This window comes from Myotis nattereri (assembly GCF_964212035.1).
Source record: "Myotis nattereri genome assembly, chromosome: 12".
In the NCBI taxonomy this organism is placed as follows: Eukaryota; Metazoa; Chordata; class Mammalia; order Chiroptera; family Vespertilionidae; genus Myotis; species Myotis nattereri.
The window spans coordinates 45,675,762-45,702,424 of record NC_138087.1 but is presented as its reverse complement, the minus strand read 5'-3'; the positions used below and the strand labels follow the sequence as shown (position 1 = coordinate 45,702,424).

The following is a 26,663-nucleotide window of genomic DNA, read 5'->3' as shown; positions in this document are numbered from 1 at the left end:
TGAGGAGTGCTCTGCCGCTTCTACCCTCACCTTCAGTGCTCTCCACTGGTAGGCTTCACCGAGACAATGGACTTGGGAACTCAGCGTGAGGCGGCTGCCATGGAAGTGTAGGATTTTGTCCATATTCCCAAGTTACAAATATTTTTTCATGTTTATTAAAACCTCTCTCTAGAGAATTGTTCATTTTGATGGGGTTCTTAATTTATATTTGTTATTTCTCGGCTTTCCCCATTGGAAGTGCTCTTCCTGTTTTCCCACTTTCAATCTTGTCTTTTGGTTTGAGTCACTAGCATGACATCTAATATTTTGTTTTTGCTCATTATTTATTAATGGGCTTCTTAGGCACTTACCTATGAATTATTAAGCAGTAGATGGAATGAAACACATGTTGCATTTTAGTAGTCAAGTGACACATTGCTGATTTAGCATAGTAAACTGAATTTGGAAAACAGGAAGTTAAATGCATAGTGGCTATTTTGTATTGAAATTTGATAAGTAACTTAAAGAATAACTTTATTAAAGCTGAAACTTAATTTTTTCTGCAATCTTAATTTCTCCTAATTTCCTAACTGTTCTAAGTTAATGATTGGAAAACATCATAAACTTGGCATAAAGGCATATCTGATTACTGTGAACCTACTTGGTTTCTTTTTTATTATTTGTGTACTCTTGATATTTTTGTTCTACAGTGATTAAATGGAGGGAGAAATGAGAGAGAATTTCTTATAGAACAATATTCCATGTGCTGTTTCTATTTTTGTGTTGGATTTAACGTATACTGGAAAGGTTTCTTTATGTTCCTCTCTGTTTTGTAGAATTGTTAGATCATGTCCTACCCCAGTGCAACTTTTGAAACAACATCACCACATAAACTTCTTCTTAAATACAAAAATGAATATATTTTCTGCTTTGAATCAATACACCTTTAGGCATACTTTTTCACATTATTACGTGGAATAGAGAATACAAAATACAGATATTACCTAATATTAGCCTTGCCACGAGGCTTTTTAACCAATAGAGACTTGGACATATTTGAGTTTTGTCTTTTTGTGCACTCATGCTTATCCTAATGATCAGAGAATGCCTTTCGGCAGGTAGTTAGAAGGAGGGGTGAGGGAGCACTCTTTGTAGTATAAAGGCCTGGAATCAGTGCACCCCCTTGGCCTGCATCAGTAGACCTGCGTTGTGTGGTGTTGACTGATCCTTGGGTCACAGTGAATACTGAAGGAGCTTATTTAGGAAATTTTGAAATGTAAACTTTGAAATCATTCAGATCTTTTGGATCTGATGCCTTTTCGAGATAAGCCCTTAAAGGTCTTTCCCACAAACAGAATGTGGAAAATCACGAGGTTACATAGGACAGAGGGCCTCGGAGTTCACTCTCCTCAAAGAAACTTCTCTGGTGTCCAAGTGAGGGGCTCGTTCTAGCCGTGGACTGAGAACAGATGGGCTTTCCTTAAGGAGGTTGACTGCCTATAATGTCATTTTAGTTAAACAGATGAGTGAACTATAAGGCCCAGAGGCTGATTTGTCTTGTATAACTTGTAAACTGACTCTGAAGGTATTTGTGAAAGGTGAGTCCAAACACCTTTAGCAGTGACCATTGATGAAAGTAAGTGAATGAAGGCGATTCTGGTAAAGGTTGATTATGTTCAGCAGTCTTATTTATAGATGTACCTCACACGGCGTAGATGGATGTGAAGACATCACAGTGCCTTCAGTCCTACATAAGGAATGCACACTTTTCCCAAATTAAAAGAGTTGCTTTATAAACTATTTAAAATATATATTTTAGTGGTTGTTTCCAATGACAACAAAGTATTTTTCGTAGCTGCCCAGTGTCGGTTTATAGATTTAATCTGATTTATTGCACCCAGACCCTCTTGATTGATTGATTTAGATATTTCCAGGTTCTCCCTATTATTTTCCACCCTTTTCCCCAGCCATGAGAACATTGCAGCGACTATTCTTGTGCTTACACATATTTGTACATGTTAACTGGTGCTTTCATAAAAAGCATTTAGTGAAAAATAAGTGCGGTGCACGCACGTGGCAAAATATTTCAAATAGCACAGAGATGAGGGAAAAAGGCTGCCTTCCTTTCCCCATCCCCTCCCTTGAGATAACTGCTTCTAAACATTTTATTGTTTATCTGTACAGATGTTTTTAATCCATGAGAAGGCAGATACTGAAATAAGCAGGATGTGGCGTGGATGACAGTGGGTGCAGCGGGTGGCCCTGGGAGGGGAGGTGTGCGTGCCTGATGGGGAAGGTTTGCTGGGCGCGGGGCTGCCGGGGAGGATTTCAGAGGTGGGCTCTAAGTATGTGGTAACGTGTTTTCCTGAATCACGTAGTGACGGCGCTCTGGTGTGGAGGGACAGAAACCAATCAAGAAGGAAACAGTGCAGTGAAGGCGCCGGCAGGCGCAGCCTACTACGGACAGGGCATGCTGTAGTTCCCTGAAACGCGCGATTCCCTTTGTCGGGAATTGGGCTTTTGGTGATGAGTTGAGCTGACCAACACATGGATCTGTGTTTGATGGGATCGTTTATAATTGCTGACAGGGGAGCATCATTTCAGGAAGGGCGCCTGGTGAGAACATCGCAGCATGTAGTTTAACCCAGATAATGGCAATGTTTTTAAATAGGAAGATGCATCTATAAGAAATAAAGTACAGGGAGAAGCAGTGGTGGGGAGAGGACACCAGATGGGGTATGAAGCTGTAATCTTTTCTGAGGGTAGTTTCTTCCTAGGGTTCAAGACAAAAACCAGACTGCAGGGAATTCAAGAGGGAGGCAGAGAATAGGATTCTGAACCAAGGTGGAGCTTTGAGTTTGAATATGAGTAAAGATATAGAACATATGGAAACGTTCCTGCTCTTAAAGAGAATTTGCATGTAAGTCTCTTAATGTTTTTCTTTAAAAATACAGTGAAGTTCCCAGCTCTGGACCTGGTAGCGCACGCGCGCGCGCACACACAAACACACCCTCCTCCTGCCCAAAACGGAGCAATAGGCTTTCCCTCCTGCAGCTCACCTACCCACTCCCAGGGCTGTGACCTGGGTGAGATGGCAGTGGTGGCCCTGTCCAGCCAGAGGCTTTAGACTTGAGTGGCTTGCACTGCTGCTGACCAGGAGTGTGGTCCATGCTGACCTCAGGTTCCTGCCTTGCTCCCTAGGTCACGCCTCAATTTCAGAATTTGAGTTCTGCTTTGGTTCCCACTGAGGAACAGTGCCTTGACAGTCTGCCTCATGCCTCCTCCTTGGCCTCTCTGTGCCCTAAGGTTCCAGGGTCAGCTGCTATGGGATTATTCATTTTAAGGGTGGGTAATGAGTAAGTCTCCCAAACAATGCTGAGAGGCATCCTAGGCTGCACATGGGGTAATAAAATTTAACCTTTAGGGTCACCATCAGGATGAATAGGATGACTGAGGCCCCTATTTACTGCACAATGGATGCTCAGTAAATAATAACGCCACCATTCTTTTTGCTGTGCTCAGCCCACTCGTTAGGATTCTGTGCTGATTCTTGCAACTGGGGGCCTGACCCAGCACTAGGGAAGGCTGGAGCCTGTGTGGCTGAGGCTGCCCTCCTGGCTGAACCCCCACTCCAGACCTTTAATTCCAGGCTCTCCTTCATCCCCAACTCTCTGGCCCTGCCTTCTTAGGTAGCCCCCTGTCAGGCCTCAGTCTCGCTTTGGCTGGAAAAGGGTGAAAGGCCTCCTGGCCAATGAGTACCAACAGTTGTGTCCTCGAGTTGGGACAGTGTGTGAAAGCCAAGTCTGAGGTTTCGAGAGATGGAAGATATTGGATGTATCTCCTTATCAGTTTAAAATGACTAGTTTTAAATTCTGCCCATGTTTTATTATTACAGCAATGCCCTCTGAGAATTTTAGTGTGCATACTATTTTATTTATTCATATTCTCGATTTATTAAAAAATAATTTCATTAAAAAACATTGATTTCTGCTTTTTCTATTGCTGCTCTTATTGGTGTAGGGAGGTAGTCAGAAATACATATTAATAATAACAATAACTAACATCTAGCACTTTCTCTGTGCTATATACTCTTCTAGACATGTTTGCACATGTTCACTCATTGATCCTCAGTAACTACCCTAGGAGTAGGTACTTTTATGTGTGGATGGGGGCGGGAAGGCCCAGAGAGGTGAAGTATCTTGCTCCAGGTCACACAGCCATGAAGTGGCAGAGACAGGCTGTGAACTCAGGCAGTGTGGCTCTTACTCTGTGCACTGCTCACATGATCTCGTAGCATCACTTGCCCCACCTGGTTAGACAAGCAGGCTCTCAGGCTCCACCCCAGCACTGTGGAATCTGAATGTGCATTTTAATACTATTCCCAGGTGATTTGAATGCCTGGTCAAGTTTGAGAAGCATGGCTGTAAACCACTCTGCCATACGATTTCCCCAGCATGAGAACTTCACAATGGGGGAGTAGTGTAACGGGGAAATAAGTGGACACATAAACATTTACAAGTCATGTAGTACATGGAAACTTCTGCCATTCTGACATTTGGGTAAAACTTAGCCTGAATGTGAGGTTAGTGCTTTAGGCATTTCAGAACCCTTCCAAAACATCCTCATGGCACACACTTGATCTTGTTTTTTCTGTGGAGAGTCTCTCTCTCTCTCTCTCTCTCTCTCTCTCTCTCTCTCTCTCTCAACCTCTCAACCATGTTTGACTTGGTGAGGTTTAGTAACTTTGGAGAAGATATGGGGACATCTTGAGCATAGGGCAGTGTCACATCTCATGCTCTTTGCATCTTTTCCTCCCTTCCTTTCACGTTGAGGCTCTCCCAAAGTTTGTGTTCCTGGGAAGTGGGTCCTGCTAATAAGCCCACTGCCTCATGGAAATAGCCTGGACATGTACCCCCCCCCCCCACCCCCCGCCCCAGCCTCTCCATTCCAGTAAATAAATTTCTTTCTTGTTACATAAGTAACTATAATCCAAATGTAATCACATAATAGACATAGATGGAGCGGCCAACTGGCCTCAGGGGAGTTGGCCAACTTAAAGAACAAGAATGAGAGAGATTTGGCCAGGCAGAGCCGGGCATGTGGGGAAAGGGACTGCGAATAAAAAGCCTGGAAGTCTGCGAGAGCATTGCTTGTTGGGGGAGTGTGGAGACGGGCATAGCCCGAAGTACGGCCAGCATGCGGGCAGAGATGGGAGATGGGGCTACTTAGTGAACAGCTTTGGGGTTTATTTACCGTAATACAGGCACAGAATTTTACTTTGCGACAAGCAGTCTGCTAAGGGCTTTGCATGTGTTTTATCTGCAAAAACACCCTTTGAGCTAGGCCTGCTTATCTTCATTTTGCAGATGGTGAAAGTGACAGCAGAGATTAGGCAACTTGCTCCAAGCCACACAGCTAGTCCTAGTGCCTGAATCTGTCTGCCCTGAGAGCCCGGGCTTCAGTCACTGTGCTCTGAGCTGAGCGTGGGGCCAGCAATTTCTTTAGCAAGGAACTTTAAAAGTTATCGTAAATATGCTGCTAATGTGTAAGATGCTTCCTGTGGACACCAATGCAGAGCATGTTCTATTTTGTTTTTCCGTTTGATTTTGGGTCATTTTATGAGACTAGCTTTTCAGGAGTCTAGTGGTGGAGTGCATGGGTTCATATGCCCAGGGTTTGTATGCAAGGGCTGGGGATCAGGCACTCACTGCAGCATGGCCTGTCTTTGATGGGGCTTCCATTACCTAGGTAATTTGGGGTTCCCTTAAAATGTGGAATCTTAAGAAGAAGAAAACGCATGATTCCTACAGCTAGAAAAGACATTTGTTCTGCTTATTCTAAATCCTTTGCTGACATAGTGATCGTTCTACTGGCTGGTTGGTGTTGTGATACTATCTTGTTTTAAGTGAAAATTTTCTTCTGGTAATAGGTAAATTAGTAATAAGGATACCTTATTCACCTTGAAACTCCTAGGAACTCTGCTTTTCTAGCCATATCAAAGGTAATAGAGATTTTCTGTTTGCTCTAGTTCCCGACGCTTCTCTTTTCACGCCCTGTCAGCGAGCACCGTGGCTGTTTTTCTGTAGCTGGAGATGTTACTACCTCAGTGCTGGTGCTCTCTCCTCTGCATCAGTTAACTTTCCTTCTAATATCTGTTCTGAGCATCGCTCCAGGCTTCCTCACCCTCCCTCTGCACCGACAGCAGCAAGGCATGCTCCCATTTTCTGTTTGGAACCAAGAAGCACATGCAATTTAGGAAGTGTGGCAACCGTATACGTGCTAGGAAAATTAGAGGATGTAAACTTGGGTAAGTCACTGAACTTGAGCAGACCTCAGTTTCCTCATTTATAAATGAGCAGGCGGGGGTCTGGAGCCTTCAGAAGAGGCGTTGAAGGATCCTCACCTAAGTGAGGTCTAGAGATAATGTACTTAAGAAAGTTCACCGCCCGTTCTTGGCTGTCTTTATGTTTAATAGGTTTTAACGGTCCTGTAAATTTAACTATCATATCCATTTTTCCCCATTTACAATTTATTAACAGCTTTAATGAATTGTGAATGACAGTTTAATTAGATCATTCATGTATAATTAGGACAACCATTTCCCCCACCTAAGAGGATCTGTTTTTTATTTCTGAGTATGCAGCTTACTTCTCACCTAAGTAATTAAGCATTTTCCAAAGTTGGAAAGCTTTTTCTATCTTCTAGTAAACATAAAGATCATTTTGCATTTTCTTGAAAAGCCACACGAATAAAATATTGGTGAGCAATTCTGGCCGAGGTTTTACATGTGATCATAACCCAGACAAGCATGACCTAAGGCAGCACATTTACTTTAGTGGTAACAAAGCAGTATAAAATTTAAGAAAATCTGGTTTCTGTTTACTACTTATTTTCCTACTTTCTGTGCAAAGCAACTTTACAGCCACTTCCTATCTGGTTTGAGTGCTAACTTTCAAAGCTGGCAAGGAGATTTTCATTAAAGCGTTCTTATCTCTTTTGTGAAGGTGCCATATTAAACATGTAAAAGAAAACGAACCTTATCTGATGGATGGCCTCCAACTAATAGCCAGGGAACCATTCGGATTTGGCTTTGCAGTGTGTTTTTGTACTTCCATGTGAGCATGGGTGTGCCCGATATTCTGGGAATTTACAATACTTCAGACAAATAAGGAAGTCCTACTGCGAAGACAGACTCAGAAGGAACTGTGAGCCCACAGGCAGACCTCGTGCTTCTCCAGCTGCTCGCCCTCCTTCTGGGCAGCGGTGGGCCTGGTCCTCCATGTTCTGGGCCGAAACATCCCTCCCGACCTGAGTGGCGCTCTCTCATTTCCCATGCCATCTTTTTATTTTTCATTTTTATTGATTTCTGAAAGGAAAGGAGAGGAAGAGAGAGATAGAAACATTAGTGATGAGAGAGAATCATTGATTGGCTGCCTCCTGTACTCCTCACACTGGGAATCGAGCCCACAGCCTGGGCATATGCCCCGACCGGAAATCGAACCGTGACCTCCTGGTTCGTAGGTCGATGCTCAACCACTGAGCCGTGCCAGCTGGGCTCCATGCCATCTTTTAATTTAGGTCCTCCCAGGAATTGGTTGCATAATGGGCATTTAGATGTTGAATACCTGAATTATTTAAGTGTTCTTGTCACTCTGGTCATCAGCAAATAATTGTGGAATCACAGCTGATTTAAAGAGGCAGTGTGTCTTATTATATTCCTTGACTATGTGACTGCACTTTGAATGATGAATCCCACTCTGGATAAGCTAAGTCAGTATCATGACTATGTGAGGCACTGCTCTACTGATTGCAGAAGAGATGGTTAATATTAGGGGTCCATGAACCTCCACTGCCCTCAAACATCTTCCCCATGGGCTGGACCAGAAGGGGCTTCAGAGAATGGGTTGCACAATGGGGGAGGAAAGAAGCATGGTTTGTTGTCTGATCTAAAGAGAGTAGATGGGGTGAGGCAGCTTAGATGTCTGGGGACCTTGGGAGAATGGTGACAACCTATATCTTGACAAAGTTTTATAAAATAGCCTGTATTGGTGATATGCTTGGCTTCTGAATGAGTTTAGAAAGAAGTTGAATGCAACCAGATTACTTTGTTCAACTGAAGCTTTGTGAACCCTATTAGAATAATTCCGAAATTATGTTTATTAATATAACTTTTGATTTAAAAATACATTCAAGTGTACCAAATTTAGGAAATACAGAAAAGGATAAGAGAAAAATCGCTGGTATTGCCACCAAACATACTGTATTGTTAATATTACATGTCTGTTCTGTATGCATCAATAGATTTTGAACAGGTATCATTTGTTCATGCTGCTTACTTTCCCTTCTAATATTTGATGAATATATTCTCTTGCTATTAAAATAATTTTTAAAGCATTACTTTGATAGTTGCCTAACATGATGTAGGGCAATCTTAAAATAATATTTTAGTCACTTGCATGGTAAAGGTACATGGTTCTGCCCCCTCCTCCCCCCACTTGCGTTGTGGTGAAAACCAAAGTTTAATTAAGGGTGGCCTTGTAAAGGTATTAAAGATTTATATCATTATAGAAATAGAAGGCACTTTTGAGTTTTTCTAGTTTGACTATTATTGCACATAAAGGGAATTATGGCCCATGTGTATGTGACTGTTCAAGGTCGAACATTTTAATGGCAGCAAAGGGACTAGTTTCTCCTGAACCTACAGCTAAACTTGCCCTTTGGCTCAAAACAATCCCCATACTGAAGCACATCTTGGGGTGTCTGGCTCCAAACCCTCACAGCTATCTACATAATTATTTGGGGTGTAATATTTCCTGATTAACCTCATTTCTTTGAACTCCTACTGTGTTCAAGGTCCTGAGGTCAAGGACTATCGTTAAATATTTACTGGGGATGGATTGATAATACTTCCTATTTTGGGGTGAGTTTCCCAGGAAACCTATTGAGAATGTCCTGCCGTTTTTTTCTTCCTTTGATTGGAACAAGGTCTAATGAAGTGAGGTTCTGGTTTTAATCCAGCGCTCCAGTTCGTTCATCCTCTTCCAGCCAACCACTTTGCAATTGTCTCATGATACTCATAAAGATGGATCACTGCAGAATTTATAGGAAAACCCAAAAGTACATGTTCTGCTAAAGGCTGACCATCTAGTCCAGGGGTGGGCAAACTATTTGACTCGAGGGCCACAACGGGTTCTTAAACTGGACCGGAGGGCCGGAACAAAAGCATGGATGGAGTGTTTGTGTGAACTAATACATGTTAACACTGCTGCTGGTGAAGGAGCGGAGGGGAGAGCAAGAGAACCCTCCGCTCTTTCGGCTCCGCGGGCCGGATAGAGCAGCCGAACGGGCCGGATCCGGCCCGCGGGCCGTAGTTTGCCCACGGCTGATCTAGTAGAATCATTCCTTATATAATACTTGATCACGCTTTAAGATTTTCTTATGTATTTTATCTCATTTTTAACCTCAGAAGATAGGTTCTTGGGGAAGTCCAAATAAAGCTGTAAACCACCTCATGTTTCACTTGTTCTGACTTTAAGATCAGTATTCTTTCACCTTTATCACCACTTCCGTTACATCTGTGATCTAAAGTCCTCTGTAAGGGGGTAAACTATATTTTTTTTCAGTTTCTTTTAAACATCTGTTTGCTTTTTACAAAATAATTATTGAATTTGTTGAATTCAGAATATATAAGCTAGCAAAAAGAAAAAGAGAAAAGCTACTCATCCCACATGCAAAGCTAATTACTTTTAACACTATTGTAAATCTTTTCACCCTATCCTTTCTATACTTTTATAGCATCTTTTTAGCTTTTTTGATGCTGTGTTGCAACCCTCTTCCACTTTTGCCTAGTTTCTCTCCTGTAAAGTCTGAAATATCCCATCATGCCATGCCTCTTGTCTTCTTAATAGATTCCTATGATAGAGTTAACACCTCCTCAAAAACTTTTAATGGCTCCTTATAAGATGCTGAATCAAATCCAAACTCTTGAGCATGTGTTAAGTGGAAAATGAAGAAAACAACAAAGACCAAATATAAGTATATACTTTAAAAGGAGAGGGAATGCATTTAGTAGCAAGCTTTTGTAACTAAGTAGTCTGGTATTTTGGCTAGATATATGGCAACTCACTAAAGTTTTATAACCCCAGATGAAAATGTTCTAGACTTGATTGTGATAATGATTACATGAATAAACTGAAGACCATTGAATTGTACATTTTAATTGGGTGAATTGTTGGGTATATTAGTTATGTCTCAAGAAAGCTGTTATTAAAAAAGGGTATTACCATACTTTATAAAATTCCCATTTTTGTTATAGTACAATACAAGTAATAAGTAATGACTTAATCACCTTAGCAATGATATCTATTAAGAAGACTGCACAATCAGGGGACGTTTCCTCACCTATATTCTCAACTGCTGTCTGTGGAATATCTAGAATATTAAGTCGTTCCATTTAATATGTAGTGAATTAAAAGGCTTTAAAAAAAAGTCTTTGGTGAGTAAATATAAGAGAGCCATAGGTAGACAACAGGATATGAAAGTGATTATTCTAGTGTCAGCAGTAGGCTAAAGCATTTGGTTTTTGAAGCCCTGCCTCAACTGTGTGTGTGCGTGCGTGCGTGCGCGTGTGCATGTTTATGTGTATGGTTTTGTAAACACCTGGAAATATCACTACACTTAGCAAGGCTTAGTGATTCAATATTTCTGTAAAAATAAAATTTTTTTTTGCATTCAGTTGATTTAATTTCTGCCAACTTCTTTATGGTTCACGTAAGCAAGCACTGTCCAGATGATGCAAGCTTTCATTCGATGCCTTAGTGATTTGTCTATCTTTTTTGTGATGAAATATTTCAGAGAAATGTTGCACATGTAATGGTTTGTTTTTGGTTGTTTTCTCTTTACTCAAACTACCATTATTACACAGCCTCATATGTTATATTTATGTATTAGTAGGTCAGTTTGTAAGAGATCGCATCAGAGTATATACTAATGTAATTTGGACATTTGTTGGGTCATATGATCTAAAATCAAGACTCAATTCTAAGTGCCTCTTTCCCTTTAACTAATTTTTGTTTCCTGGAACAATTCTGTAGATTGCGTAGTAAGAGGAGAGACTCAGTTTAAATTAAGAGGGTAATTAGTTTCACTTCCCCTTTTATCAGCAAATGGTAGAAAGTCATCATATATACAAGCCTTACTAAACATTAATAAACTGCACAGCTGTGCTTTTGCTCTATTTTTACTTCTTCAAGGAGCAGGTCTGGCTGTCTATCCTTTCTTTTTCCCCGCCTGCTGGGTATACGTTTCTAGGTGTGATCCTTCTGAGCAAAGAGAGTGTTGTCTTATTCAGGAAGAAGGTGTATTTTCCATGGACAGCGTACTTAAGAGTAAGGGAAAAGGCCCTTTTTATTTGAGACTCAGGATGGCCATTACTATTTCTAAAAAAACTAGTGCGCAAAAGCGCAAGGGACGGTCTGCTCCATTACCACTCTGTTGCATGCCTGTTATTGTCACTGGCTCAAATGCTAGAGAAACATGGCCATCAGGCAAAATAAATTAGGGTGCAAAATTTAAATTAATGAAACAAATCAGGGAGCAACTCTTTAATTAACCTGGGAATTGTCTTGACATCAATTGGTGGGTGTCCGATGTTGCCCCCGTCTTTGGACAGCACATGTGAATGCCCAAGGTGCATCATTGGTCGCTTTGGACTAACTAGGTCAAATATAAAAGAGCAAGGGCATTTCATAGTCCTCTCCTCAGAGTTCCCTGAGCGTTGAATACAAAGGGGCTTCTTTCTCCCTCTACTGGTAAATGTTCCAGCTTTTTTAAAAAGCTGAATTAAAAATTATTTTTTTATGCTTCTAGAGGAAGTGAGAGCCCAAATGATTTCCTAATGCATCTCTCCATGGTGTGGTTGTTGAGTGCTCCCAAATTAGCCTTTTGGGAATGATTCGTTTTAAGATCCTTGCTGGGTGGTATTCATGCTAATAATGAGATCCTCAGCAGGTACTATGTTTTATGTTCAACATCTACATTTCCTCCCAAGAGAGGATTTAAAATATGTGAACACTGCATAGGGTTGGCTTGCTTGTGTGTGTTTGTGTTTTCAATTGTGCTCTTTCTCTTCCTTTCCGAAAAGGGAAACGTTCCTCTAAGTTGAGTTTTCATTTTAATGAACTCGCAGATGCTACAGGAACAGTGAACTTCTAAAAATCTCTTCTACCCAGCGGATTCACTAACTCTTGTTTTCCATGATATTGTCCCTCCTCAAGATCCTGTCACAGTTTTATGCTTACTAGGCAGACATGGAACCATGTACATGTCCTTCTTGGTATTCCTCATGTCACTGTTTGAAATATTGGGGTGATATTGACTCAAAAAGCACGCTGTGTTCTGCAGTTCAAATGCCCATGTACTTGGTGAGACAGCCCAGATCACAGCTTCTCTTAATTGGAGCAGCACTTGCTCCATCCTTCCAGCACCTTAATTCCTCTACCTCAAAAGATAATTATTTTTAGAGGCGCAAATAAAGAAGCCACATGAGTAAAAACAAAAATAAAATAAAAATCTTGACATATTAACTTTGAAAGAAGACTAATACAGCTTTCACTCAACTCATTTGAAGTAGTGTTTGAGTACAGAGTAAATAATAGGTAAAAAGTCCCCCCCCCCACCCCCCGCCAGCCCTCGTTTTGTGAGAGATACAGTGAATGGTTTTTAATGCTGTACAACATCCAAAGAAGGAAAATACTAATAAAATCCAAAAGCTGCAGGAAACCCTTGAGCAGTTCACTCATCTTCAGCCAAGTGACAATGTGCAGAACTCTGTCCTTGGTGTGGCTGGCTTCAGAGTCCCCTCATATCTGCTGTCCCTTTCCATGCCACTCACCTGCCTATAGATCATCTCCTGATGAACATGAAATGAGGTTGAAAATGGCATTTCAGATCTACCCTGGGCTTTTTCCTCCACTGTAAATTTAATTTGTTGCTTTCCCATAGGGAGGGCCCCATGAGCCCCTCCATCCAGGGGGAGTATTTATTGGTTTACTGAGGCCTTCAGAGTGCTTCCCAAAGTGCATCCCCTCATATCCCACCCAGTGCATTTATAAAATAGCAGCTTATGATGATGTGTAACTGAAAAATCTGGAATGCTTACATTCATGCTTTTTATTATGTGAAATAATCAATGTTAAAAAAAATCTGGGGGTGGATTTTTATTCTGAAGAGTTCTTCTTAAAATGTTATTATTATGACATTGTTATGCATTCCAAATAATATATCAAGCCCCGGTTTTCTCTAAGGGAACGTGTAGAAATGTTGCCGTTTATAAATATAAATAATTAGGGGTGTGTGTGTGTGTGTGTGTGTGTGTGTGTGTAACTGAGAGGCTAAAATGTTTCATATCTTTTTTATATAAGGAGCTCTATTTCATAGGAAATGAAATTAGAGCCCCAGTTTTGCAGACTGCACTGACTCATCTATTAGCATACGGATTTCATTCATGGCTATGTCCTTGCTTTTATTGGAGGCCTGGAGAATGTAGGACACAAGTTGTATCTTCTATTTCGTGTGGATGTGTATCCTCCACATCAATGCAGGGGACCTTGTAGATATACAAAAAGTGCTTCTGGTTGGAATAAATAAGCATTGCAAAGTGAATGACCTTCTCTAAGAATCTAGGACCTCCATCAGTCTAGCTAGCTACTCAAGCCAAAAATCTAGGAGTTATCCCTATATCATCTCCTCCCCTTCCACCCACTTCCCATTCATCTCCAGACTAGATTCTGAATCATTCCATTTTCTCCATCATGTCTCCTGTCATTCTGGTCCAAACTACCATTATCTTTTGTTTGGATTGCTGAACTACCCTATTAGCTTGTCCTTACAATACATTCTTTACTTGGCGTAAATCAAGCCATTTTAATTCCCTGGTTGAAATTCTCCAAAGCTGTTTAGTGCTCTTAGAATAAAACTTAAGCTGGTTCCTGAAATACTACACCCCATATGATTTAGCCTCTGTAGCTAAGGCTCCCACACTATCACCTACCTCTTTCCCCATCACTGATCCACCTTGGCCACTTGGCTCTCTTGTACCTCCAACATGCCAGCCAAATTTATCCCCACTTTGATCTCGGTGTCAGCTGGTTCACTGCCTGGAATGCTATTTCCTTCTAATTTTCCTGTGGCTAGATTTTGAATATTCAGGTATTGGCATAAATGTAGCTTCTTAGAAAGGCTTGCCCTGGCTTCCCAAGTAAACATAGCTATGTCACTCTAGATCTTATCCTTTCACTTTTTTAAAAAATATACTTTTTATTGATTTCAGAGAGGAAGAGAGAGGGAGAGATAGAAACATCAATGATGAGAGAGAATCATTGATTGGCTGCCTCTTGCACAACCACACACTAGGGATCGAGCCCGCAATCTGGGCCTGTGCCCTTGACCAGAATCGAACCTGGGACCCTCCAGTCTGCAGGCCAACGCTCTATCCACTGAAGCAAACCAGCTAGGGCATCCTTTCATTTTTTTAATGCATAGCATTCATCTCCTGATATTTTATTATTCATCTATCTATTTACCTAATGTCATCTGCTTCAGATACTTACATATTACCTTTGTGAAAGTTAGGACTATGTGTCCTGTATTCTATGCCTACAACAGTGATGTTTCAACAGGTATGCCACAAGAATTTTTAAAACATGCAGTGCCCAACTGTGTAGTCAGGGGCACTAATCTCTTTTCCCTTAGATGGTCAAATAAAAAAATGACAAGAGCCAACACAATAATAGCCATCTGGTGTGAATGAATCAAAATTATACCTATTTTTTTGTCAGCTTGGCAAAAACATATTTTTTGGTGTGCTGCAGAATTTTAGTAATTAGTTTATGTGTGCCATGAGATGAAAAAGGTTGCCCAACATGGAGTATACACCAAATAAAACTGAATAAACAATTGAAGCTGAAAATCTCCAAACACTATGGCTTTAAGTATTGAACTACTGGAGATAATTATCTCAGTTATTTTGGTGAGTTAGAGTCAGGGCTGAGACTAGGGTAAGGTACTACTAAGGTATTTGCCTTGGATACGGTATTTAATGCAGCTTGTCAGAGGCTAGAATGGTACAGTACTGGTATTGATCCTTCCTGTGTTTATTTAAAATTGTGATATTTTGTTCATCATGGATTATTTTGGCATTAATTTTTAGAAGATATTCTGTTGAAATATGGTTTCTCTTAAATATCATTATTAAAAATAAATATATAAAATACTATTTCTCTTGACTACATTTTTGCCCTGCCCCCCAAACCTGGTATTCTCTCATTTTCCCACTTGATTTTGCATTGTGAGTTATAGCTAGTATTTATTGAGTACTTACATGTACCAGACACTGTGCTTCACTTGATTATGTCGCTGAAAACTCACAGCAGAGCTGCAAAGTAGGTAGGAGTATTGCTTTGCAAGGCAGGTAACTTACCCAAGGCCACAGAGCTGTGAAGGGACTGAACCAGGATAGGCAGCATATACAGAATGTGTCATGTGGGTAGAAATAGACTTACAAGTGGGAGTGAGAAGAGAATCTATAATAATAAAAGCATAATATGCTAATTAGACCGGACATCCTTCTGGACGAAGCCGGGGCTGTGAGGGAAGCCCGGGTCCCGGACGCCAGAGGGAAGCCAGTGCCAGCTGCCGGGAGAAGGAAGGCTACTCCTGCACGAATTTTGTGCATCGGGCCTCTAGTCTTTAATATTCTGGCTTATTTTCTCTACTGTTTTGCAGAGGGCTTTAAATGTGCAATGAGTAAAGGAAAGTTTGATCTGCTAGCCTGGTAGGGACGTTGAGGAAGAGGCAACAGAAGGAATATCGGTGAGCTGCTTTTGGAGAGTTGGTTCCATATATTTTATTGATCACTATTTGGGAGCCCATTAGGGGATATGAAAAACCACGTGTTTGGATCAAATACTACATAGCTTTAAAGTGTAGAATGATTTTGGGGGGAAAAAGTTTTGGGGGATTAAAAATATTACTGCACACCATACATAAAAATATAGAAGATTAGTTCAGTGTAAAACATATATTCATAAAAGCTAAAATAAAATATATCTGTGGGCCTTTTTTAGAAACATAAACCAATTAAATCACAAAGGAAAGAACAGATGAATTAATACAAATTTTAAATTTATGTACCAAATTTTGTCAATAGATGAAAAGAAAATGACTAGTTGGGGAAATATTTTAAAAGAAATATTTTTATTGATTTGAGAGAGGAAGGGAGAGGGAGAGAAATAGAAACATTAATTATGAGAGAGAATCATTGACTGGCTGCCTCCTGCATGCCCCCTACCGGGGATCGAGCCCGCAATCCCGGCATGTGCACTTGATAGGAATTGAACACAGGACCCTTCAGTCCACTGGCTGACCCTCTGTCCACTGAGCCAAACCGGGTAGGGCTTGGGGAAGTATTTGTAACCAAGGATTAATTTTTTAAAAAAAACTTAATTGTTCTAAGAGATCAATAAGAAAGACACTGAGTCCTCCAAAAAAAAGAAAAAAAAAGAAAGGCAAGTTCATAGAAGAAATACAAGTGACTAAGTAGGAAACATGTTTCATAAATAAAGATGTAAATTAAAACAAAGATTTATTTTTGTCTCCCAAATTAGAGGTATTAAAAAAGTCTAGTGTTGGTTTTAAAAAAAGGGAGGGGTTAAGAAGAATCTTGATGTGTGTGTCAGTGGCACATACTCTATGATGGGTCAGAGTTTTTATAACTTGTTCACTTAATTGCATTTCTATGATGTTCTTATAAGAAAGTAGAAATTCAGGTCAAGATTTTTCTTTAGGGATGTTTATCACAATTTTTTCAGACACCTTTAGGATTGCCTTTCAGACGATCATTATTAACCATTTCTGAAGAATAATTAGTATCTTGGGATAATTATCACAATATGTTGAGTGAAAAATAACAACACAGCATTATTTCAGTTTTAGAACAAGAACAGAAAAAGTACATTTGCCTAGAAAAGGAGACAGGAAAGAAATATATTAAAATATTTAAATTTTAGCAATTTTATAAATTCTGGTTTTCTGAATTTTCTATAATAAATAATTTTAACTTTTATGAGTTAGAGAAGTGTTTTATAAAAAGAAAGTTGTGAGGACCGAAGATTAGAAGTTCTGCACAGACAGGAGACCTTGGTAGAGTCTAGTCTAGCTGTGGGCAAACTACGGCCGTGGGCCGGATCTGGCCCGCTTGAAATGAATAAAACTAAAAAAAAAAAAGACCGTACCCTTTTATGTAATGATGTTTACTTTGAATTTATATTAGTTCACACAAACACTCCATCTATGCTTTTGTTCCGGCCCTCCGGTCCAGTTTAAGAACCCATTGTGGCCCTCGAGTCAAAAAGTTTGCCCACCCCTGGTCTAGTCCATCCTCTTCCTAATTAGTTTTCAACCAGCAGAATCCTGGAATAAGTCACTTCCCCCTCCTTGTAAAGTAAGTGAGTTCAGGACTTCTTAGACTTCTTCTCTGAAACACACCCAGAGGCAGAAGCGAGTGAACATTCACTGGAGAAGAAAAGGATGGGGGGAGGGTGGGCAGGTTGGCTCAAAGTCATCCCCTTGAAAAGTTGTAGCATGAAAATTTATGTAAACTTCCTATTCTTCTCCAAACTATACTGATGTTAGTTTTTAATTTTTAAAAATTGAGATGTAATTATTATACCATAAAATTCACCATTTTAAAGTGTACATTTTAATGGCTTTTAGTAAATTCAGAAGATTGTAGAACCAGTGGATGCTGGTTTTTAACATACAGATATTTGCCATGGATATTCCATGATACAATGGATTTTCCAAGAAAATGCTCTTCCACCTTTGAGTCGCCTTGGAAGCATTATCAGGTACTTTCCCAGGAGGATTTTACCCCTTGGAGACATCCAGGACTAGATAATTTTCCAGATTTTTTTAACAAAGTGCATTTTCAATGCATCTTGCTTCTCATTCCCTTGAAAACAACTTAACTGGGTAAGTTGTTATTAATAGTCCTGGTTACTATAACTAACCTACCCATCTATTCAGTTTCCGCTCACAGTTGGTGAGACTAAATTCAGTTAATTTCTATGCTTTTTTAAAAAACTACTACTTTCTGCCAGAAGCATGCTGGGGATAAAGGGGTAAGTATCCCCCATCCTGGCCCTCAAAGGACAGACTTTAAAGGAGAGGAAGTTATGGTGACTTTGGTATTAGAGCCACTCAGTTTGAGGTTCAGGGTTCCAATTTAAGTGGAAGAAAATACACAGAAGGTAGGATACATGTATTTCAGAGTATATAGCCTGGAACATGGACAACACATGGATTGTATTTTGGCTCAGTGTTACTAAATCATTTTTATCTCAGCACTGTTAATTTTTTTTCAGGTGTGGGTTGATGGTGTGCTTGTGGGTTGAAAAGTTCTCATTGAAAAATGTTCTTCTATACCCAAATTTATGTGGAAGTAGCCCAAGTTCAGCTTTGGTGGCGCTGAGATTCCATATTTTAAACTATTGGCCTAAACTAGTGGACCTTAAAAGTACAGTATTTGAGTTATAATTGAGCTCTATGAGACTTGGGTTTGTTCCTCGCTGTTCTGTCTCTGGGTGCTGGCCAATCCAGAGGGCAGGGCAGGGTCATTTGGCCCGAGCCCTCATTAATTAAAGGCTACAGATGTAGACTTCTGATGGTTTGACAGTATCGCCAAATACAGTCATCAGAGGCACTGGCAGGATAAAACAAATATATTCATTGTACAACTTTAAATACCGTAGTGTTTATAACTCCATTTTGGAATTTCTTCTTTTTCTTGGGAGCCTAGAAGAAGGGGCAGTGGTGAGGTGTACTTCCTGCCTTTCTTTCAGGATAAAGAACTGGACCATGAGGACCCTTGAAGGTCCTGACAGTGCAATGTTCAGTAACTATTTTCCAGGACCCTGTGTGGAAAGTGGGGACATCAGCATTCTTCAGAGCAATGACACTAGTAACTGACATGTTTGGGGCATTGAGCAATTCTGCATGGATTGTGTTTCACAGATCTTTTGTGGTCCAAGAAGCCAACTGAAGTAGGAGAGAAGGGACCAATGAGTCCATGATAGCTTTCAACAATAAATAATAATTCATTGTGATTAAGAAGTTAATGTATTACCGAATTTAAAACTGTCATTCAGATAGGGTGTGGAATAAGGAAAACTGACCTGCCTTTACCGATTAATTGGACAGAATTATTTACAAATTACATTGTGCAAATGGGCAGAATAGTCAGTGAAAAGTTGAGATGCGTAGTATGAGCGGGATACATGGAGTAAGTATGGATTTGTGGCCCAGGCTGTATGTGGAAATCCTCTTGTGTTGAAAAGCCTAAAATGGAAGCATCAGATTGTGTGTGAGAGTGTGTATGACTAGTAGGCTGTATTCTAACAGCTTACAAAGGGATGCACTCCATAGTAGGATATTAAATTCACATTTGATGTTTGTTCTGATGGAAGGGCATGTGAAGCGAACTGTGGATTGCTCTCTGTGCTTTATCTTGATCCAATGGATAGGGAAGGGAAGAAAGTATCCCTCAAAGCCAATTACACATGCTGGATGAAGTGGTTTTTTAAATAGCTTGAGTCTTAAATAGTCTCATTTCTGGGTGTTTTGAGGAGCTGGGATAAGAAAAGGCAGAGTACTTGCCTAAAGCTACAAGTGACTTTTCTGGGGAAAAATCTTCAGCCACATATATAGAGACCACTGAAGGAGAGAAGCAGGAGTTTTGTGGGACTCACACCCTTGTCTGTGTTGATATGCTTGTTAAAGTTACTAATTTGATGGGAGATTTAGTCAAATTAGCAAAAATGAGACACATCCCCACACATATACACACATTTTATGTCAGGCTCCTTGCTAGATTTTATTTTATAAGTGTCTTTGGAAATAGAAAAATTTTTATTTCTTTAGATAGGTCAAGAGTTATTTGTGCCTTGTGCTGTGAAAAGAGATTAGCCACCACTGCATTCATGAAGCAGTCGACTGGTGGGAAAGTTGGCTTTCTCTCATTTGGAGTTAAGTAATTGTGAAGTCTCTCATTATACTTTCATGTGGCCTTAGAAAATAACATAATTTTATATAATTTGGGAATAGCTGGGGCTTTTTATTGTACCAAACATTTTCTTCATACTAATCCTGAGTAGATTGTTAAAATGCCCATTTCAGACCCCTGAGAATATTGTATGAGTCTATAAAAATAGGAGAAGTACACACTCTTTGGGTTATACATTTGCTAGGAACAAGTCATTTGTTTCCATGCCAAAACTCTTTGCAGAACAATGAAGCTGAGTTTTTTGCTTGGTTGATAGTTTAGTTCATATACTGTCTTTTGGATTAAATCCAACTATTTTAGTTGACTACTTTTATCATTCTGCCTACAACATTTGGGTAACACAGATTTTCTTCTAAGTGAAGCTTCGGCTTCACATTTGCTGCATCTACATAATTAAATCAAAGTGTGAACATTAAGTTCATGAGTGAAATTTACCTGGGAGGGATGGCCAGTCAATTGAAATATGGCACCAAGATTCAAAATGGGTCCCCATTAATAAAGTAGTATTCAGAAATTCAAAATTAGTTTACATGGGTAAAGGTGAGGTACAGTCAAAGAGGCAGTAGAAGTTAATTATCCTGAATTTGTGGCAGCTGTGAACAGTTGGCCCTTGAATAACTTGGGTGTTTAGGGGCGCTGACCTTCCACGCAGAACTACAGCTTCCCCTCCACACAAGCAGACTCCCAACCCTGCAGCTGACCTTTGAACACTGGGGGTTTGAACTGCTCCCTTATAAGTGGAGTTCAAACCCATGTTGTTCAAGGGTCAACTGTAGTGACAAACCCAAACTAGGCAACTGAAGGCTGGGTTTGAGCCCTCATGCTGGCCGCTACTAGCCATGTGATCTCAGCCATGATGCCTCACCTCTACAAGGTCTTTTCCTTTGCATGGGATAAGGATAATAAAGACATCTACCTTACAGGTTCCTGAGAGGATAAAATGACCGTGTATTTCAGAGTGCTTGGCAAAACATAAAGGATTGAACACAAATTGCTTTCAGTTTCCTTTACAAGGGAGGGGATATTCAGGAGGAGGAGACCACTGTTGCCCCTGTCTACATTGGAGATTGGACATAGACAGAGGGGTGAAAAGAAGGAGGGTACACATGCATGTTCTGGGGGACAGGTACTGGATTTATCAGTACTTTGGGGGAGAGTCAGGAGTCTGGATTCTTATTTGGGGTCTATCAGTTCTCCATTGTGATTGCCCTCCAGAAGAGTGTTAAGTGCCCAGCTGGTGTGGCTCAGTGGCTGAGCATCAACCCATGAACCAGGAGGTCACGGTTCAATTCCTAGTGGGGCACATGCTATGGTTGCAGGCCATATCCCCAGTAGAGTGGGTGCAGGAGGCAGCTGATTGATGATTTTCTCTCATCAATGATGTTTCTATCTCTCCCTCTACCTTCTTCTCTCTGAAATAAATAAAAAAATGAACAAAATACCCCCCTGACACAAACAAACAGAAGAATGTTAAGAGTGTAACTAGAAGCAAGTGCTTTCTAAATAAGATTTATTGAGAAAGGGCAGAGGAAGAAGAGAGTACCCTCCGTTTCCTTGCCATCCCGCTCCTTATTAAGCTGCTTTGTCTTTCTTTTTGGTATGTACCACTCAGGTCCCAGCAGAAGACATATGGCTGCTGCAGCTGGGTGACTAAGGAGAGTTTTGTACAGGGACTCTTTATAAAGGCGTGGGCCACGTAGATAAGCAGTGAGGGTTGGTGCAGTAACCAGGGCCCCACAATAGCTGGGCAAGGGGAGGGTATAGGTATTGGAACATGGAGAGGGCCACCCAGCTGGGGCTGGAGCCTCTTGGAGGGGACACAGCATACCTGTGGTGCTCTTACAGGGAGGGAGCTGGGGGAATAAGTGCCCCATTCTCATTCTCCTGTTCCCTGGTCTCCTCCTGGTGTCTCCCACGGACTAAATCCAAGTGGAAGACTGTTATGAAATCCTTCCTGGTCTGCCTCCTGGGGCACCAAGCAAGAAGAGGAAAATGAAGAGAGGGGCTCTGGGTGTGTCTGGGGCAACAGGAAATTATCTTACTTTGGAGTTGATTTTTGGATTCTTTTTTCGTAACCTCTTAATTCCTTCCCATTCATTGACTGATCCCACATTCTTAGGAGACTGCATGCAGGACACTGCGTTAGTGTGCTGCCCAGGGGCTTAGTGACTAGGTCCAGAGAGTTGCCATGTGTAGACTGCTCTTGCATGACGTAAGTGAAACACTAGCCAAGGTAGTTTGTGCTTCATCTGCTCTCTTGTTTTTATTATTTTGTTTTTGGAGGATGAATATACAAAAACTTTTTGGATAGCCAGGAGGGAGGCCTTGTTGTCTGATTCTCTTTCCTTTTCTTCTCATACCATTAACCTCACACATGAAGATTTCTTATTATTGTTGTGGGGGAAAAAACGGCAGAGATTCTGATTTCATGGTTATGTCTTTAGTTGGGCTCTCAGAGCAAGCCTCTGCGATGGGGATAATACACAAAGAAGCAATCTAGTTTTTCTCCCCTACATCCTTTGTATTGCTTGGGAAAGTAAAGGTACCGATTTCCGTCTATAACATGTTGCTTGATCATGAGAAACAATTTCACAGCTTTATTTCCATTAGAGATACTACTTGTTAGATACTCCCCTCCTCCCAATATTCATGGTTGGAATTATACTCAGTGCCCCTGCCCCCCGAAATCAGTATATTTGCTGCCCAGAAAAATCTTCATTCCTATCTGTTTACTGTGCTCTCTATATACCCTGTTTTCAAATAAGAGAAAGTGTCTAGAAAAGGTTAGGCATTTTTCTCTTGTCACCCTCTGAGCAGCTTTTGTGTAAGAGCATTGTCATTTCCAAGCCCAAATCCTGGCCCAAGCAAACAGCCTCTTGGAAGCTGTTCAGCTGTTCCCTAGGGAAGAGCTTTATCAAGTGTTTATTCTGTTCAAAAGATGCTGTTTTCGTTGTGTTTCTTAGAAGATACATGGTTATAAATCACTATCAAAATTCATGCTGAGTGGCATCCAGTGGGGTGACAGTTGTTGTTTTTTAAGCTCTTCTGCCTCTGAAATGAACTCTCATTCTCAGATTTGGCTAAGTGTTCACCATGGGTGGCATGTCCACCCCGTGATGCCGCTCTGCTCTCCTGTGATGTTCCTCTGAGCAGGCAGTTGGGGAATGTCAAGTCCCAGCAGGCATTTCTGGTTTAGTGTCTGGGAGACTGGGGAGGTATCATGGTCTGATGAGCTTCTGTTGTCTATCTTTCAGGGACTGGAGAGAGTGGCAAGAGTACGTTCATCAAGCAGATGAGAATCATCCACGGGTCGGGATACTCTGATGAAGACAAAAGGGGCTTCACCAAGCTGGTATATCAGAACATCTTCACGGCCATGCAGGCTATGATCAGAGCCATGGACACGCTCAAGATCCCCTACAAGTACGAGCACAATAAGGTAGGCGTGCTGCCCATGGGAACCACTGGCCAAGCCATTCGCTTCTGGGATGCCTGATGGGCTTTTGAAATGTACATTTTTTTTTTTTGTCTCATCTAGTTGGGCCTTTTAATAGTTCAATAGTTGTTTTAAAATATTTTTTCCTAAAATCTTTAAAGTCACACCTATAAAAAATTAGAGTTGTGTTCTTAGCAATATCCATGAAAGGCTTATTTGGATGTTCGACGATAAATATGTGGAGGTTTAAAATGTAGGGGCACACATTCCATTGAGAAGACAGTTTGGAAGTTCAAGACAAACTGACCAAAGTGAGAGAATTCAGAGAAGAGACGTCTTGCTTCAACCTCCCACTCTTTGTGCTTCCTTGAAAAAAGAATGAAAATAGCTTATGACCATTTTGTCTGGTTTAATTTTGGACTTTGTGACTTCCTTTCAGTAATACCACAGGCTTAATTTTATTTCAAAATAGGTCCATCTATCATTTCCAATAACCTTTCAAACATGTTCCTCTGCAATAGTGTTAAAGTCATGGAAACTTCTAAAATCATTTGACAAAGGGTTAGGAAGAAGAAATAGAAATTTGCAGCTTTTTAGAAAACAAACAAGCTTTTCCAATATCCAGCATTAGCTCTTAATTGAAATAGAAAACCAAGTTTATATTTGGGTGAAAACAAATGCTGTCCTTGCTCACCCTCCAGATATTATAGATACATGATTCCAAACAAGGTGGGTATGCCTGCTGGTGGCTCCAGGTGTGAGTGACACTGCCGTTGCCCCTCGAAAAGCTCTCAGCTGCCTGTGGTTACACCAGGGAGGACATCTGTGCAGAGGCCCCCAGGCCAAGGGAAGGGAAGTCTACTTGGAATTTGTAGAAATGCTTTACAGTCTGTTTTCTTCCATTCAGTGCTTCCAATGACGTACACAGTTTTATTCCTTAGGGCTTTTATCTTATAATAAGCTGGTAAAATCTCACCTCTTTTGACAAAACACTACATTTGCACCAACAGTTATTTTAGTGTCTTCAATCAGAACTTCCATTCTCTCAGTATTCTTTATAATCTACTCTTGAGGATATTTCCATATATCAGGACCAATAGGTAATAGCAAGGAGTTGGCATGCCCAGTGTGACTCATAACTAGATTTAACTCATAAAAATGAATTATTGGCGAAATAAAGCAATTTTGTATACCTTCACTTCTGTTACCATCTTGAAGTTTCTAACTATATAGATCATCTTGAAATCAGACATTTCTGTTTCTTGGGTGGTTCCTTGAAATTAACGGACTGTTTCTTGTCTAATGATATGCTCACACTTTTTTTTTTATGGCAATAAGAAAGTCTCTCCACAAATAACAGAGAGACCCTCACAAATGATCCTTCCTGCTGCTATTCTCAATAGTGAAAGGATCTGGGCAGCTTTGTGGGCCTGGGACTGGGGCACCTGAACCAGATGAGACTGCCTGCATATCTAAGTATCAATTTAAACGGATCAAGGTTCCCCTCTCCCTACCACCACCACTAACGAAATCTCATGTAATGCATTTCTGAAGCAGGCAACATTCTAGTTTTGTTGCAGTTTGAGACAGTTCTGTTGAAGGAAATTTTCTTAATGCCAGTGACTTTTCCAAACTATAGTTGGTGGATAGTATGATGAATGTGGGCTGAGTTATCACATGTGTGGTGTGATTGATGTGTGGCAACAGATACATGTTACCAATTTACACCTTATCATAGTCTCCATAAATTATACCAAAAAAACAAACAAACCACTTCTTTCTTGGATGCTTCAGAGCAGGGGTCCTCAAACTTTTTAAACAGGGAGCCAGTTCACTGTCCCTCTGACCGTTGGAGGACCGGACTATAGCTTAAAAAAAAACTATGAACAAATTCCTATGCACACAGCGGCAGCAAAAACACCCGGCCGGCCGGATAAATGTTTTTGGCGGGCCGCATGTGGCCCGTGGGCCGTAGTTTGAGGACCCCTGCTCCAAAGAATCCTTTAGGACCTTGCCTTGATGTTAGATTTTCATGTAAAGATCATTTATTGTACAGTCATGTAGAAGTAGAAAGTGGAGTAGAATTTATGCCTTCTTCATGTAACACATTGAAGAATACTTAACAGTGTGTGTTATTTGAGCTCTTTGTGTCAATTCTAGTTAAGTAGCCTTTACTGTGTTGAATATCATTCAGTTATAATCAATACCCTAAAAATTATGTTAATATGATTTTTCTCAAATATCATAATTATCCTGTGAAATCTAACCATGTCTCTTGGTTACTTAACACACTTTCTAAAAAAGTGACATTAGTGTGTGCTGACTTCTGAATTAAACATTCTTTAATATGTTTAATCCCTTTTAAGTCATAATGTTAAGTTTTTTTCACATTTGTTCCATCTTCACTACAGCATCTGTATTCTAACGCATCACACTCTCCTTGCTTCATCCATTAATTTCCTGAGCTCTGCCCACTCCTTGACTTTGTTAATACTTGTTCAGGAATTATGTTCTCTCCTTCCTGTCCCACCCAGCTGCAGCTTCCTCCTAGAGTTCTCTACTCCCCACTCCCATAGCACTAAGTAATCCCACCCTCCTTTAGCAGAGCCTCTAGTCGAGTATTTATAATTGTCTAGCTTGTATTATTTATGACAATTTGGTATTGATCTGATTTCCTGACTAGACTCAACTAAGCTCCTTGAAAATAAATGTATGCCAGTTTCATCTTGGTATTCTTCATTGACCCTGGCATTGTGTCTTATACACAGTAGAGGCTCAAAGCATTCCTTGTTTTATGAATAGCTAAATCATTTGTAAGCTTCCACAACTGGAAATCTTTTCTGCTTCCAATGTGGCTGAGATGATTATTCAGATAAACAAATAGCTGTCAAAATTGTTGATCTGCGTCAGAGAAGAGATGCAATGTGCTGTCAGAAATAGGCAGAAATTCACAATTCAGGAAGAGGCAAGGGAATTGCTGAGGGAGGGGCCCACAGGAGAAGAGGATGGCTGAAGTGAATGTGCAGAAAAGGAATGTGCACTCCTTGAGCAGAATTCTTCTAGAGGAGAACTGGAAAATAAGAACCAAAGTATGGTATAGGGTATGCTTGTGAAAGGTTTTGAATCCAG

At 40.6% G+C, this 26,663-nt stretch overlaps 1 protein-coding gene across 1 annotated transcript in view; it reads left to right on the top strand.

Annotated features, from left to right (window-relative positions):
* LOC308527666 (guanine nucleotide-binding protein G(q) subunit alpha) overlaps window positions 1–26,663 on the top strand; it is a 263,460-nt gene that overhangs the window by 71,861 nt on the left and 164,936 nt on the right. Inside the window, exon 2 of the mRNA XM_081103072.1 lies at window positions 23,353–23,537. Within this exon, the coding sequence (XP_080959198.1) occupies window positions 23,353–23,537 (185 nt within the window). The remainder of the gene's footprint in view (window positions 1–23,352; window positions 23,538–26,663) is intronic.